The 13,814-nt window shown below is 39.6% G+C and overlaps 1 protein-coding gene across 1 annotated transcript; it reads left to right on the top strand.

Annotated features, from left to right (window-relative positions):
• Window positions 1-5,434: 5,434 nt before the first annotated feature.
• On the top strand, window positions 5,435-11,298 carry LOC124147937 (XK-related protein 4-like). Its single transcript, XM_046518790.2, has 3 exons — window positions 5,435-6,254; window positions 7,021-7,223; window positions 10,145-11,298. Exons 1-3 carry the CDS (start codon window positions 5,518-5,520, stop codon window positions 10,849-10,851), a joined length of 1,647 nt encoding a protein of 548 aa, XP_046374746.2. The 5' UTR covers window positions 5,435-5,517; the 3' UTR covers window positions 10,852-11,298.
• The last annotated feature ends 2,516 nt before the right edge of the window (window positions 11,299-13,814 follow it).

The raw sequence follows: 13,814 nt of genomic DNA, 5'->3' as shown, positions 1-13,814 counted from the left end.
TTGCAGTTACACTTCTAACTACCCATCTGGCCACCACAGGAATCTGAGTACATTAGTCGTCAGCGTGTGTAGAATCCATGTAGAAGGTTTCATTCTTCATGAAGTTTCTTCTTAAAGGGGAAGTGTACACGCAAAAGTTACTTTCTTTCTTTTTCTAAACAAAACGCAATTTTAGAATTAGTTAGTATCTGTGTTTGAAAATATACACTCATTTTTTCACAGTGAAAGTAGGAAGCTCACAATAGTGTGAAAATGATATGCCGTTATGAGGCCTTCGTTTTTCGAGCTAAACAGGCCTGAGTTATCCCCCTTAGATTATGACGTAATTGGTGCCAATTCAACTGGGTCCCTGTCTATTCTCAACGCAAAAGATATCAAGTACCAGATTGCGGTAAAACAACATGGCCCACGACACACTCCGGCGCAGTGGTGACTCAGCATAACACTATGCTAGCTGGCATCTGAGACGCAAGAATCACACAACTGTACCTACACCACGTGAAGCGGCTCTAACAAAGCATGATGACGTCATAATGTTTATCAATTGGCACCAATGACGTCATATTGCAAGGGGCATAAGCCATGGTGTTTTTGTTGTGGAAATAGAACACTTGGTAAATGTGAAAAATATAAATCGTTTTAATGCGAAAAATATGTTAAATTAAATTAATTGTGATATTTTTATATTTTTGTCTTTGACACCTCTAGGTTAACACTTTTAATGTGGAAAAAGTACAAGAAAAATAGGTTCATTTCCGTGTGAACTTGCCCTTTAATAGCATGCCATTGTATCCAAATGTCATGGATCGATGCTCATGAGGTCAATCAATTGATTGTTCACACCAAACTCGATAATTTACGAATGGCCGTCGTAACGCAGCAATATTGCTGACTGGGGCGTTTGAAAATCAAAACAAACATATCTAAGTGACATGTATTTAAATCTATGAATTTAGCCAAAAGGTCTTACTTACACTGTTTTCCTACTCCCTCCGGGAGTTGGGAACTTATTACACTGGGCTGCAAATCCATGTCGAATCCGCTCGTGAAGAGGTTTCTGGATACAAATTTGAAACGTGCGCGCCTACAACTACTAGAGGTTTTCGGAGAGTCTTGTCCTCAGTATGTGTGGCAGATGTATATGTTTGTCCTGGGAAAGGGAGGTATGTATATATGTCAACCTGAAGACGATTGGTTTAGCTAATGGTTAACATTGATGGCTAATTGATTGGGTTTTGCATGTTAAGCCAATTATATGTGTCTCCTGTCGAGATATTGCTGGAATGTTGCTAAAAGGATCAAAAGCAAAATTTACCAGCTCGCGATCTTTGCTACATACAATAGGTCGGATCCTGTAATGTGCCATTGGCAAGCAATTACCCTTTAAGGCAAATAATTAGCTGTAGCATAGTTAAATGTTCGAGTTGGTGTGAGTGAGTGTTATGTTATACAAAAGTCATCCATATTGCAGCATCAAAAATGGTCGACAGACCCAATGACAGGACACAAGGATACCCAAAAGCAAGGCAGTGTCGTAGATCTAGCTAGACCGTATAGCTGACATATTGCTAATTTCATCATTAAGCAACATTTATTCAATGTACAATCTTCAATGTGCAGTGAAAGAATCAGTGTGCAATCATGTATGTGAGCTATTCTCCCGACCAAGACAGATTCCTTTGGGGGTAAAAGGCAATAAAGCTGGTGAATAAAACATGAATGGATGTCTGAGAGTCAGAGATGGACACCTGGTGTTTACGCAAAGGGTTAGCTTTCAGCATGTCCTTTCTCCTCGCCGACAGGAGGCGAAGGGCAGGGTATCAGTCTTGCGGTATCCAATCCCTTTGCCTATACAGCCTTTCGCTGCGTTGAAACGTTGACCCATTGCCGTGAAGCTGGTGTGTCTGTCGTGAGGGACGGAGACAGGCTCATAGTAGATCGCTATGCGGAAAACATTAACAAAGTTCCAGTGTAGCGAGGCATTAGCTCTTTTGGACAGTGGTTATTGGTTGTCACACACTACAAATTAATCTTGTCACGTCAGCTCCTGACATTTTACGAGCCTTAGAATTAACTGCCACTTACAATCTTCGGCACTACTCTTACAATATATTCAGCCACATGACATGACTCAAAGATGACTCAGTCAAGTAAAGGAATAATGCATTGTTAATATTCGTATTGGCTTGTCAATTTTGACATGTAACACTGATATTGCATGCCAATCACCATTGATTTGGGCTCCATGTGGATAAATCGCAAATGTGGATAATCTGTTTGGCAGCCATGTTGGTTTGAAAGTTTTGACAATGCAAAGTTTAAATACACCCACTGTCGATATATATCATTCATGAAAGTACACAGCAACGCCTGCGTAACGGTATTGTATTCAGGCTTTAATAGCATAATGGCCAACACAGGTGTCCAAGAAGCCAGTCTTAGAGGATTATACCTGAGGATTATCCTTCCTCGTCATACGTGTACGTAAACACAGATTGGACTCAAGGGCACCACCTGCAGGGAGCTACAACGACTGTGGTCAACACAGCGAGGCAACAAACACATTGATCATACCCGGATCTGGACGTGTGTGCGTGCGTGCTTGCATGCGTGCGTGTGTGCTTGCGTGCGTGCGTGCGTGCTTGCGTCTCTCTCTATCTCTCATTTGGTGACATATATACAGACTGTAACATGCATGTATTGACAAAGTAATGGCTTAAAAAACGCAAAGTTATCTTGTTTAATCTGTGTATTTCTAATATTCTAAACAAATCTGCGCACACACCCCACACACGGTCTGTAATTAATCGAGTCTGGACCAGAAAATCGCAGTTGGCATCGATGACATGCATCAACCAAGTCAGCGAGTGTGACCACCCGATCCCGTTAGTCGCATCCTTCGACCAGCATAGTCGCCTTTTACCGCAAGCATTGGTTGCTGAAGATCTACGCTACCCCGGTTCGTCACGGGTCGCTTTTATTATGGCATTCACCTGTGGGAATTCCCGATTGGCATTCACCTGTGGGAATTCCCGGTTAAAACAAAATGCTTTTCGCAAGAAGTGACTTAATGAATCTGTGGTGGCCGGTTTGGTGACTCTGCTGACTGCATGTCATCGTATACCACCACGGGGTATCTTGTTGCTTGTAGCATCAATCACCGGTCTGTCTTGTCCAGATACGATTATTTACAGGCCGTCGTCATATAGCTGGAATATTGCTGAGTGTGGAGTTATTGACAAACAACGTGACAAAAAATGTTCCATTCATTGCGGTAAAGGCTCATTCATGGTTCCACCGGCTGGTACTTCTAAAGCTTTATTTTATTTGATTCAGTATGTAACTATTGGTGATAGAGCACAAATATTCCCTTGAGATAGCAATGAGGAAAAGGTTGTCCTATGTGACTTCTTTGGGTTTTTTTATGCAACAAGACTAAACAAATATTCTATGGTTGATAAACTATCGTACTACATCACCCTAAATATACCAGAAACGGAATGTTTCAAGCTTGGTTGCTTTGGGAAACAAGGAAATGCCAACAGAGCACCAGCTTGCATCACTGTGTACCCATGTAGAACGCTCCAGATGGACAAATACAAAATGGCAGCATCCTGGACCATATGGAGGAATATGGAGACGGTCGCCGACTCCCCGCGCACTGGCATACCAGCTGTAGTGCCTGTCACCAGTCCCTGCTCCCGCGGCCTCTAGTTGTGTGTCGGTATATGGTCCCTGTTTGTAAGGCTACTGGACCGCCTCCGTGGTCTAGTGGTAGAGCGTCCGCCCGGAGAGCGGAAGGTCCGGGGTTCGATCCCCGGTCGCATTATACCAAAAGACGTTATAAGAAGGTACACTGCCTGTTTCTCGGAAATAAGGGGATAAAACAAGGCTCGGAGTCAGTATACTTTGTCTCAGTGGGGCATCCGTGTTAAAGTGCGGCATGGTATCTCAGGGTTAAGCACTGCGCATCTGGCATTATTCCGGACTAGTACACCACACACACGCACACACACATTTCACCTCGCCAAACCCTGTACAGATACTATATTCAAAATATGCAACGACTGTCGCAAGTCTATGTTAAAGTATGGGAGTTACGATCGTTTAGCTTTGTGGAATGGGGTACTGTTTAAATCTCTAGACAGCTGTCCCTAACCCGCTTGCGACTTAACACATGGTGACTATATATTAATGAATGTGCGATCTCTACAAAGGACGAGGTGTTAAGAGTTCACCTGGGCTGTTTAATGCCGCAAAGAGCTGTATAATCGGATGAGATATGGTCAACTAGTGAGATATGCCAGAAGAAAAGTATTTGGTCAAACTGGTAAACCTGAGGCCAGGCAATCCCGAAATCAGCGTCCTGTCATTCAGGAAGTTAACTCTGTACTCTGCTCCTCCAATGAAACCAATTCTGCTGAACAGAACAGAACAGTTTATTCTCTCCAAACCATCGGCGGTGGTACAAAAGAGTACAAAAGAATAAGCATGTACACATAAAGTATTAATGTGTGACAAGACTATAGTATGTCATGCATGGATATATCATATCTTTTCTGTTTTGTGTTTTCGTACTGCTTTAAATAATTCACCAATAAATTTCGATAGGAGTAAGATCTCTAGTGTTTTGACTGGACAATAACCTCTTAAATGTACACAAATTAGACCACTTATTTTGGTAAGCAATTTGTAAATACAATGTATACAAGTCTATGTTTTGACAGTGCGTTGCATCAAAGCAGATAATGAAATTCGTCTGCAACTGAAGTTGCACACCACACATACACAATGCTCTTTCTTTACATTATTCCAACGTTGGGTTTCAGTTGGTAAATTATGGGTACATGTTCTGAATTTTAAGATTGGGATATACATATTTTTGCCATTAAAAGGTATCTTTCAAATATGTTTTTTCTGTCAGATACTGATAACAGTAACCTTTTACTGCTCAGTGAGTCAGAAAGTGTATGTGCAGAGTGTGATCATACTTCTATTTATTATACCTTCATCGATGCATGTTAATGTTATTGTATAATTGTTACATATGCGATTGAACGTAATCATGGTAATGTAGGCTATGTACAGTAGTGACACGTTGATAATCTCTCTCTCTCTCTCTCTCTCTCCCTCTCACACACACACACACACACACACACACACACACACACACACACACACACAATTTCATTAAAATCGGACCTTAGTTCTCGCTACCGCTAAACAAAGCTTTGTGTTATAACGATCTCTTCTTCAGCGCTTGCTACAATAGATCATATCAAGGTGACGAGGTCTCGCTGCCAGGAGCTGTGAGTGTTTCTTTTTTTCCAAGCTCCTTCCCAGCGCGTGACGCCTTCGTTACAATCTCGGTATAGAGAGCACCGGGAACGTACTATCGCTGTGAGGAGCTTGCTTTTTTTTCATGAGAGGTCGAGGTCGTCGGTCGCTGAGATTTCCGCTTGCTGTCAGTCAATGGGATGAAATATGATGTAGGACCGCTGTAAAAAGTCACTGGACATGGCCAAAATACCACTTTCAAGTCGGAGTAGGGGTGTAACACCCTATCGCTATCTATTCGGACCTGATTCAGACGAGGATGAAGAAAGTGACGATCTCAATCATGTCACCAACAGGCCATCGAGGAAAATCGAAACAGCAAGCAGACGAAGATCTGACAACTTGGATGGAAGAATACAAACAGCGAATAGAGATCACTTTTACAAACCCAATGAAGTCAAAGAAGATGTTATTGACTACCTCACTAAGGACAAAAAACCAAAACCTATCATCATTTCACACGACTCCCGTGATATGGGCGTGGTTAGGGCTGGGGTTCCGGAGACACCGTCAAGTTCAACGCCTTTACACAATAATCATAAATTTCCAACAAAACAAAAGAACACATTCCATTATGAGTTTGGCCTGTATGAGTTATTGATCGGACTTGGGTCAATCATATTATATTTTGGAGATTTTGGAACTGACATTTGGCTTGTCGTGAAATATTTCATAAAAGGGGAAATATTCTACGGTTCAGTTTCACTTGTACTCACAGCGGGGCCGTCAGTTGTGACATGTGGCCTCGGTCTCACCTGGTATGTTTTGGACTATAAAAGAGAAAAAGAAGCATTGACTGAAGCAAGACGGGACAAAGACCCAAGTAAACTTGAAAAAGTGAATGAGAAGATAACACCAGGCTATCAGTGGGCACTTAGGTTCATCATGACAGCTCTACAATTTGGACCAGTGATCAGGTATATCCTTGTTTAGATAATAGTTCTCAAATTACTCAAGAGTTTCTAAGCAATGCTACTTGGACTACAAATTGTCAGTGGCTTAATTTTGTCAATGACCTCAAATTTGGTCGATCTCATTAAAATCAGATTTTCAATCTAAAATCTCTCTACATCATGATCTTACGAACCTACCAAAAGAAGGCGCATCAGCTGAACCCAAACTTAACATTGAAGGCACAAGAGAGCTGATATTTGATATCATGTATATTTTATTCATACGTGACTGCCTGTTTATGTTTGTACTTGGAATGCAGATACTATGAATTTTGAAGTCTTCACACTGATAAGCTGAATAGAAATTTCACCTGGCATTACCTCCACATGTGCTATGGAAGGTTTGTCAGATCTTGACTCTGAGAGGTATTGAATGTGAGGAGATCTTGTTGAGATTGTCAGTGATCTCAGTTTTAGCATTCATTCTAATCAAAACAGACAATACTTGGTCAATATCCAATAAATGGATGTGTTTCTACACTACATGTCTAATGGTGTTCAACTGTGTATAAACATGATAAATATGAAATGAGCTTATGAAATAGTATAAACATTTGATAACTTTGAAGTTGAATACAATGACTTGTTTACATAATGAAATACATGTATGTGAATATGTATGCCTTATAGGTTCTACATGTGTTTGTGTAAACATGCTAAACAGATACCGGTAAACATTGAAAAGGTTCTATTTCTAACATGACATACAATGCATCTTCAAATCTTTCAGGATTTCAGAGTACATATACAATGGTTGGATGTTCATGAAGTCAGAGGGCAAGTTAAAGAAGCACTACTATTGGTTGATGTTGTATGAAGATGTGGATGCATGTCTTCTTCGACTATTTGAGAGTTTCCTGGAATCGGCTCCACAGCTCACCTGGCAGCTGTATGTGTGGATCATGCTGAAGCCGGAGGAGGATGTGGTGGGATGTAAGCAAAGATGAAGGGCCAGATCACCCTCCATTTTCTCTCCATATTTTTATATCGTTACAGATAGATAGCTGCAGTTCCTACATCCCCTCATCCATTCCTCAATTTTATCCTTGTTTCTTTGCCAAGTATGTCAATACTGAGGGCTTCAGAGTTACCTGTTAGAAAGTCTGCCAATGTGCGGTGTAGGATTTACAGCAAACTTCTTCCATGTTAACCATGTCTACATCTCCAATTGGATTCAAATGAAAATACAAATTTTGATCGATATATGCCTTTTTTATGTCTTCCTTAATCACTTAACTCCTTCCGGGGTAGAATAGGTCTTCAACAACCCATGCTTGCCGTAAAGGGTGACTATGCTTGTCGTAAAAGGCGACTAACGGGATCGGGTGGTCAGGCTCGCTGACTTGGTTGATGCATGTCATCGATCCCAATTGCGTGGATCGATGCTCATGATATTAATCACTGGATTGTCTGGTCCAGACTCGATTATTTACAGACCGCAGTCATATAGCTGGAATTTTGCTGAGTGCGGCGTAAAACAACAAACCAACCAACCAACCACTTAACTCCAAATACATATGCTTTTTTCATGAAAAGTGAACTTTCAATAAAGGATTCCAGATCAAAATAAAAAATCAGTAGATGTTTTGTAGGTGCTGTCATCTTGTTTTCCTTAACAATAACATGTATCTGTTTTTGTTTTTTCTCTGGAAGTAGCGTAATTTGAAGGCAGTTTATTAAGGAAGTGATTAGTATTTAAGATTTTAAAATATATTTTATGATTTGTAGCCAATCAGAGATGTAGAAGTGCACTGTAAATCATATTGGCAGATTTCTAATTGGACAAACCGTAGCCCCTAGTTGTGACATATAGAAGTACAGATCTTAAACAATGATTGGACAAGTTGTTATTGTAACTGCAACTGTACAGATAGTTTGAAATATCACAAAATAAGGATGAAGATAGGCATCCTGGGGGGTACTTGTCGGTAAGAACAGTGAGAATACCATGAATTACCAGCTGTGTGGCACTGAAAACCTTCCATACCTGAGCATCCCATAACTTGAAAATATTGAAATACTCAATATTCAATGTCAAACTGAAGATTTAAAAACTTTATCAAAAACATTCAGGAACTGTTAAAGACAAGGTTTGAAGGGAAGTGATTTATTATCCCCCGCCACAAAGTGGTGCGGGGGATATTGGAACGGAGTTCGTCCATCCGTCATTCAGTCTTTCCCTCCATCCTTCTGTCCGTCCGTCCGGTTCTCAAAGGGGACAAATTTTCTCAAAAACTATTTAGTCCGAGAAATGAAATTTTGCACACTGATGTTTCTGGTCATGATCTCTAATGAGTTCAAAAATTGATTTCGTTAAAATTCAAGTTTTTACAGAATTATGACCCTTGCTCTGTGGTTTTCAACTTAGTGCATAGTACATGAAATGGGGACAAGTTTTCTCAGAAACTACTGAATTTACATGAATGGAACTTTGTATGCTTATCTATTAAGAGATACTTGACAAGACTGAGTTCAAAAATTGGTCCTGTCAATTATTTGTTTACGGAGTTATGGCCCTTGCCCCATGTTTTTCAACTTAGCGCATAGTGGGGATGGGTTTTCTTAGAAACTGCTGATGCTACAAGAATGAAAGTTTGCATGCTTATCTAAGAGATACTTGACAAGACTGAGTTCAAAAATTGGTCTGTCAATTATTTGTTTACAGAGTTGTGGCCCTTGCCCATGTTTTTCAACTTAGCGCATAGTGGGGATGGGTTTTCTAAGAAACTACTGATGCTACAAGAATGAAAGTTTGTATGCTTATCTAAGAGATACTTGACAAGACTGAGTTCAAAAATTGGTCCCGTCAATTAGCATGATTAGTTGTTTACAGAGGTACGACCTTCGATCCTTGTTATTTGTGCAATTGGACAAGTTTTCTCAGAAACAACTGAAGTTAGTTCATCTAAGAGATACGTATCAAGACTGAGTTGTTTTTTCCAGAGACACAGCCTTTTGTGTGCATTAATTTCACATTTAAACATTAATCCGATGACAAAAAGCGGCGCAAGTGCTTATCTCTTTTTAAGGCTTTATGGGGCTCTTTTTTAATAGTACATGTTCACTATAATATGAATAAACAAACTCATGGCGGGGGATAGTGACAACGCTGTTTTCTTGTTATGCATGGTTGTGATTTTATTTTTGCAATTTTCATATCATGTGCAGTGTATGATCATGACACATACCTTCACTCTACACAGCTGTCAGCTTCATACCTGAGTAAATAACTACGTCATTCCTTCCCCCAACACAAGGGGGCTATACAGCCCTTCTTCTAAGCTGCATAATTTGCTGAACTCTGTTGCAGCCTTTAGCATGTTTAGGTGTGCCAGAAAACCATGATTTTGTGTGTCTGAATCACAGATTCACACTGATTATGTTTATAGGTTTGTCAGGACCATACCCAATGTTGTGGGTTTACTTTAAAGGGGTAAATGTCTCAGACCTGCATCACTTCGGGTTTTCCTCCCACAACAACTTGACGTTCTTTGATATTACTGAAATACTGCTCAAATAAGTAAATTCACGAAATGACACAAACTTGACAGATATTACAAAATACTTTAATTACTAACCACTGAATCACACATTACATATGTGGTCTAAAAAATAAAATGCACTTACAAAAGCATTAAGAATGATATTTAGATGATCTTGTTTCTTTGTTGCAGTGAGTGAGTGAGTGAGTATGGTTTTACGCCGCTTTGAGCAATATTCCAGCAATATCACGACGGGGGACACCAGAAATGGGCTTAACACATTGTACCCATGTCGGGAATTGAACCGGGGTCTTCGGCGTGACGTGCGAACACTTTAACCACTAGGCTACCCGACCGCCCTCTTTGTTGCAGTGTCACTCAGGTTGGGCTCTCTGATGTCGTCCTGGCTGTCACTGGCTGTGTCGCTGTTGTCGTATCACCGCTCACTCAGGTTCTCCAGGGAGGAGAAGGCTGTCATGGAGATCCGATCCATCCCCTTCTACTTCATATGGCGGGCCAGCGAGGTCGGGACACGTGTTCTTTGTTTGTGCCTCTTCGCGTCTTCCTTCCAAGCGTTTGTGTTCATCCCTGTGGGAATGCACTGGGTCATCATATCAGTCTGGCTCATGTGCCAAAAAACAAGGTTTTACAAAGATAATCTCTGTTTTGAAAAGTTCTTTGACATTATCTGTGGTTATGTAATGATATTTTGTTTTTTGAACCTGAAGGAAGGTCATTCAAGGTTTAGGTATTTGTTGTATTACGCTCTGTTCTATTCCGAAAATATTGCAATGTTGACAGTTTGGTTTTTGTATTCCTCGCATGTCGGAGAATGGTTTCATGTTGGAGGCTTCATCGCCATTTTGACCATGGCAGGATTGCATGTGGTTTTCCAGCTGCTCTACTACATGTGTTGCCATCCAACTGACAACATCAAGTTTTGCTTGCCGTGTGAACAGTACACATGCTACGAGCTTGTTTGTCATGACTCAGAAGAAACAGCTGATCGTGTCAATGTAGAAATGATTGTGAAACGTCCCAGTCAAGCACAACAGGAGAAAGAACAGACACAGATATGAACAAGGATATAGAGAATCTCTTCTGCTTACCACCGTGTTAGTCAAAATTTGTTTTCACTTATACATCCACCAATGTTCATGTTTAGGATTTCAAGTATTTGCCATTTTTGGTAAATATGTATTTTATTTTTACTTTTAGAGTTGCAGAAAGTATAGCTTGTTATTTCAATGTTGAAATCCACAACTCACATCCAATTGTCTCTGATTCTTCATGTTCTTAGCTACTGACATACATGCTGTGTATCAGTGTTGGAAAAATTAAGATTGAGAGGGATCGTTGTCTCAATCCTAATGTTAAAAAGCAAATACTATAACATCAAACATCAAGGATCCCACGATGCCTGTTAATTTAAAGGCGACAGTTGATATAATCTGTTAGTAATCCTCAAGGTAGGATTACGACAAAATCTGTTTTTGCTGATTTGGGATTCTATATTCTGATTTTGAGAAGTATTATTGAAAAGAAAACAGTATTAAACACAAACAGACAAAAGATGATTATTTTTATATAATGTAGCCTTATCTTTTGTAAAATTATAAGTAACGCTGTTTATATTGACAGTATACATGCTGATTATTATTATGATGATTATGAATGCATATGAACATCATAAACCTGTGTGGCATAAGGGGAAGGTAGTGCATAGTAAGTGCTAATATTCACATTGTAAATATTCATATTTGTTTGTAGATAAGTGCTTGTCATTATCATGCAAAAACTAAAATGAGTTGTAACGATACAAGGTTCCTGAAAGTGAAATGAGCAATAATCAGTATCCATGTGTCGTATCATGATACACTTGAAATATACCATTGTGAGAATTAAGGCTTTTGCTGTGTCAAACCAAGGGTAATAAGTATAATGGCTTGTTGTGTATCACAAGTAGTCTCACAGGACAAGGGTGATATCTTGAACTTCTACACTGTGTATCATGTTGTTACCATGGTTACCCCTGAAGATGTGCCTTGGTTTCATATGTAAGGTGGCCCATACCCGCCACTGGTGAGATCATTTTTCACTGTATGCCTCTATATTTTGTCTGGCGCCCGCCAGATACTTCCACTGGTGAGATCATTTTCTCCTGTAAACCTCTATATTTTATCTCACCAGTGGAAGTATGGGCCACCGTACATATGTGATGCTCTGTAAAAGAACGTTATTGCAAAACATTGAATTGCTAATGAATTGATTAAAGCTGGGTACACCATTTGTTTACCATGTGTATAAATATTCACTTAATGTGAAAGATATGCAAACCAGTTTGGTGTGTTATAAAAGCGTTATAGCATGGTACATATTGTATGTAACTCTGAAAACATGTTGATAACGATAAATATATTTCAGTGTACCTGTTGTTTTGTAACTGGCTGTATGTCATTTGGAGGTTGTAGATAAGACAAATTCAGCTTGTAACTAAAGCCCCACAGAGCACTGTTTTCATTTGACATAATGTACTATTTTAGCTGTGTTCAAGAAGTTAAAGGTTCGTATGAGCAATACTGATGTCCATCCGAAAAACATGTTTACCTCAAGTTTACAATGTAATTACCTCTAGTGTGATTGAGCAGAGCTGATTGATTTGCCAGACTGAGGTGAGGTACTGTGGGGGACTATTATGCTCAAGATGTTTGTTTCATATAAACGCATCTTTGATTTGTTAGGCTTCATCACAAAGTCTGCCGCAGGTTTCGTTTTTATTTCCATTTTTAAAAAAACCCTAAAAATCCTTAAATATTCCAAATCCAACAGTAGTCAAATACTGTATTCCACTGTTTTACTCATCAAGGAATTCATTTATGTAGGAAGGCCCTTTTTCGAGAGTGATTGTACACAAGTACACAACTGTTTATTTGGTAACACAACTGTTCTTTTGTTTACATACTAGTTTGAAACATTCCCCCCCCCCCCCCAAAAAAAAATATAGACACTGCCTGCCTGCACTATATTTTCTAAAACCATTGCCTGAGAGTTTAAAGAAGTACAATGTGCCTCTTTAACAATAATATGATCAACATGGTTATATTGAGAAACAAAAGTTCATCAACATGCTGGCATTACCCTCATCTCTTCCTGGAAATGGACATGGGTGGCACCGTTGTCTTGGACATGGAACCGGGCCGTTGTCAGTTTGAATCCCAGTTTCACAAGCTTACTATTCATTGGCTGATGCCAGTACTTGCAGGTTTCAGCCTAGGTGTGAACATCTACGGTCTGTGTCACTTGAGGCATTTACCCACATCAAAAATGAACCAGTGTATTATGACTGGAAGACTGTTAAAGTGAATGAGTGAGTTTGGTTTTATGACGCTTTAAGCAATATTCCAGCAATATCACGGAGGGGACCACCAGAAATGGGCTTCACACATTGTTCCCAGGTTTACAGTGTGATGAGTGAACGCTTTAACCACTGGGCTACCCTACGGCCCTGTTGACAGTGGTGTTCACCCGCACCCATTCACTCTCATTTCTGTTTATTTTTCCCAGGCACTTTGGAATAATCTTTCTAAATTTTGAATATCCATGTCTGAATACGTGTTTTGAAATATTTATTTTCTTCAAAACATGAATTATGATTTTAATCTGTAGTTAGAATGGTGCTGCATAGTTATCATTCCTGTTGTTGTTTAACATTTGTTTACTGGTGCATGTTTGACCTTTGTTTATGCAGAGTGAGTGAGTGAGTGAGTGAGTGGGGTTAGAGCAACCATGACATGTTATCAGTTGTTTTTCGTACTTCGTTTTATAATTACTTCTTCTAATACTGTGTTCCTCTATACTGTATATTTAAATGTATAGCCAAGGCTCGATCAAATTCATTTCTTGTTTCACATATTTTCTTGGTCAACTTGCAAGAGACAATGAGGCAAACTAATGAAAATAGAAAATGTTTTCCTTCTTGATTTGAGGTATATTTGTTTTTATATTACCTTCATGTTGAGAAAAGTGTGTTAATTAAACACAT

Source organism: Haliotis rufescens, unplaced genomic scaffold, assembly GCF_023055435.1.
Source record: "Haliotis rufescens isolate VD_foot unplaced genomic scaffold, xgHalRufe1.0.p SCAF_2, whole genome shotgun sequence".
NCBI lineage: Eukaryota > Metazoa > Mollusca > Gastropoda > Lepetellida > Haliotidae > Haliotis > Haliotis rufescens.
Note: the sequence above shows the minus strand (reverse complement) of the source record. Positions and strands in the feature narration are given on the sequence as shown.

Bases quoted from the DNA above. Each gene is read 5' to 3' on its own strand.
- LOC124147937 (XM_046518790.2), top strand. From the start codon at position 5,518: ATGGCCAAAATACCACTTTCAAGTCGGAGTAGGGGTGTAACACCCTAT. The intron at 6,255-7,020 runs GTATATCCTTGT...CAAATCTTTCAG, and splicing joins CAATTTGGACCAGTGATCAG to GATTTCAGAGTACATATACA. The intron at 7,224-10,144 runs GTAAGCAAAGAT...TCTTTGTTGCAG, and splicing joins GGAGGAGGATGTGGTGGGAT to TGTCACTCAGGTTGGGCTCT.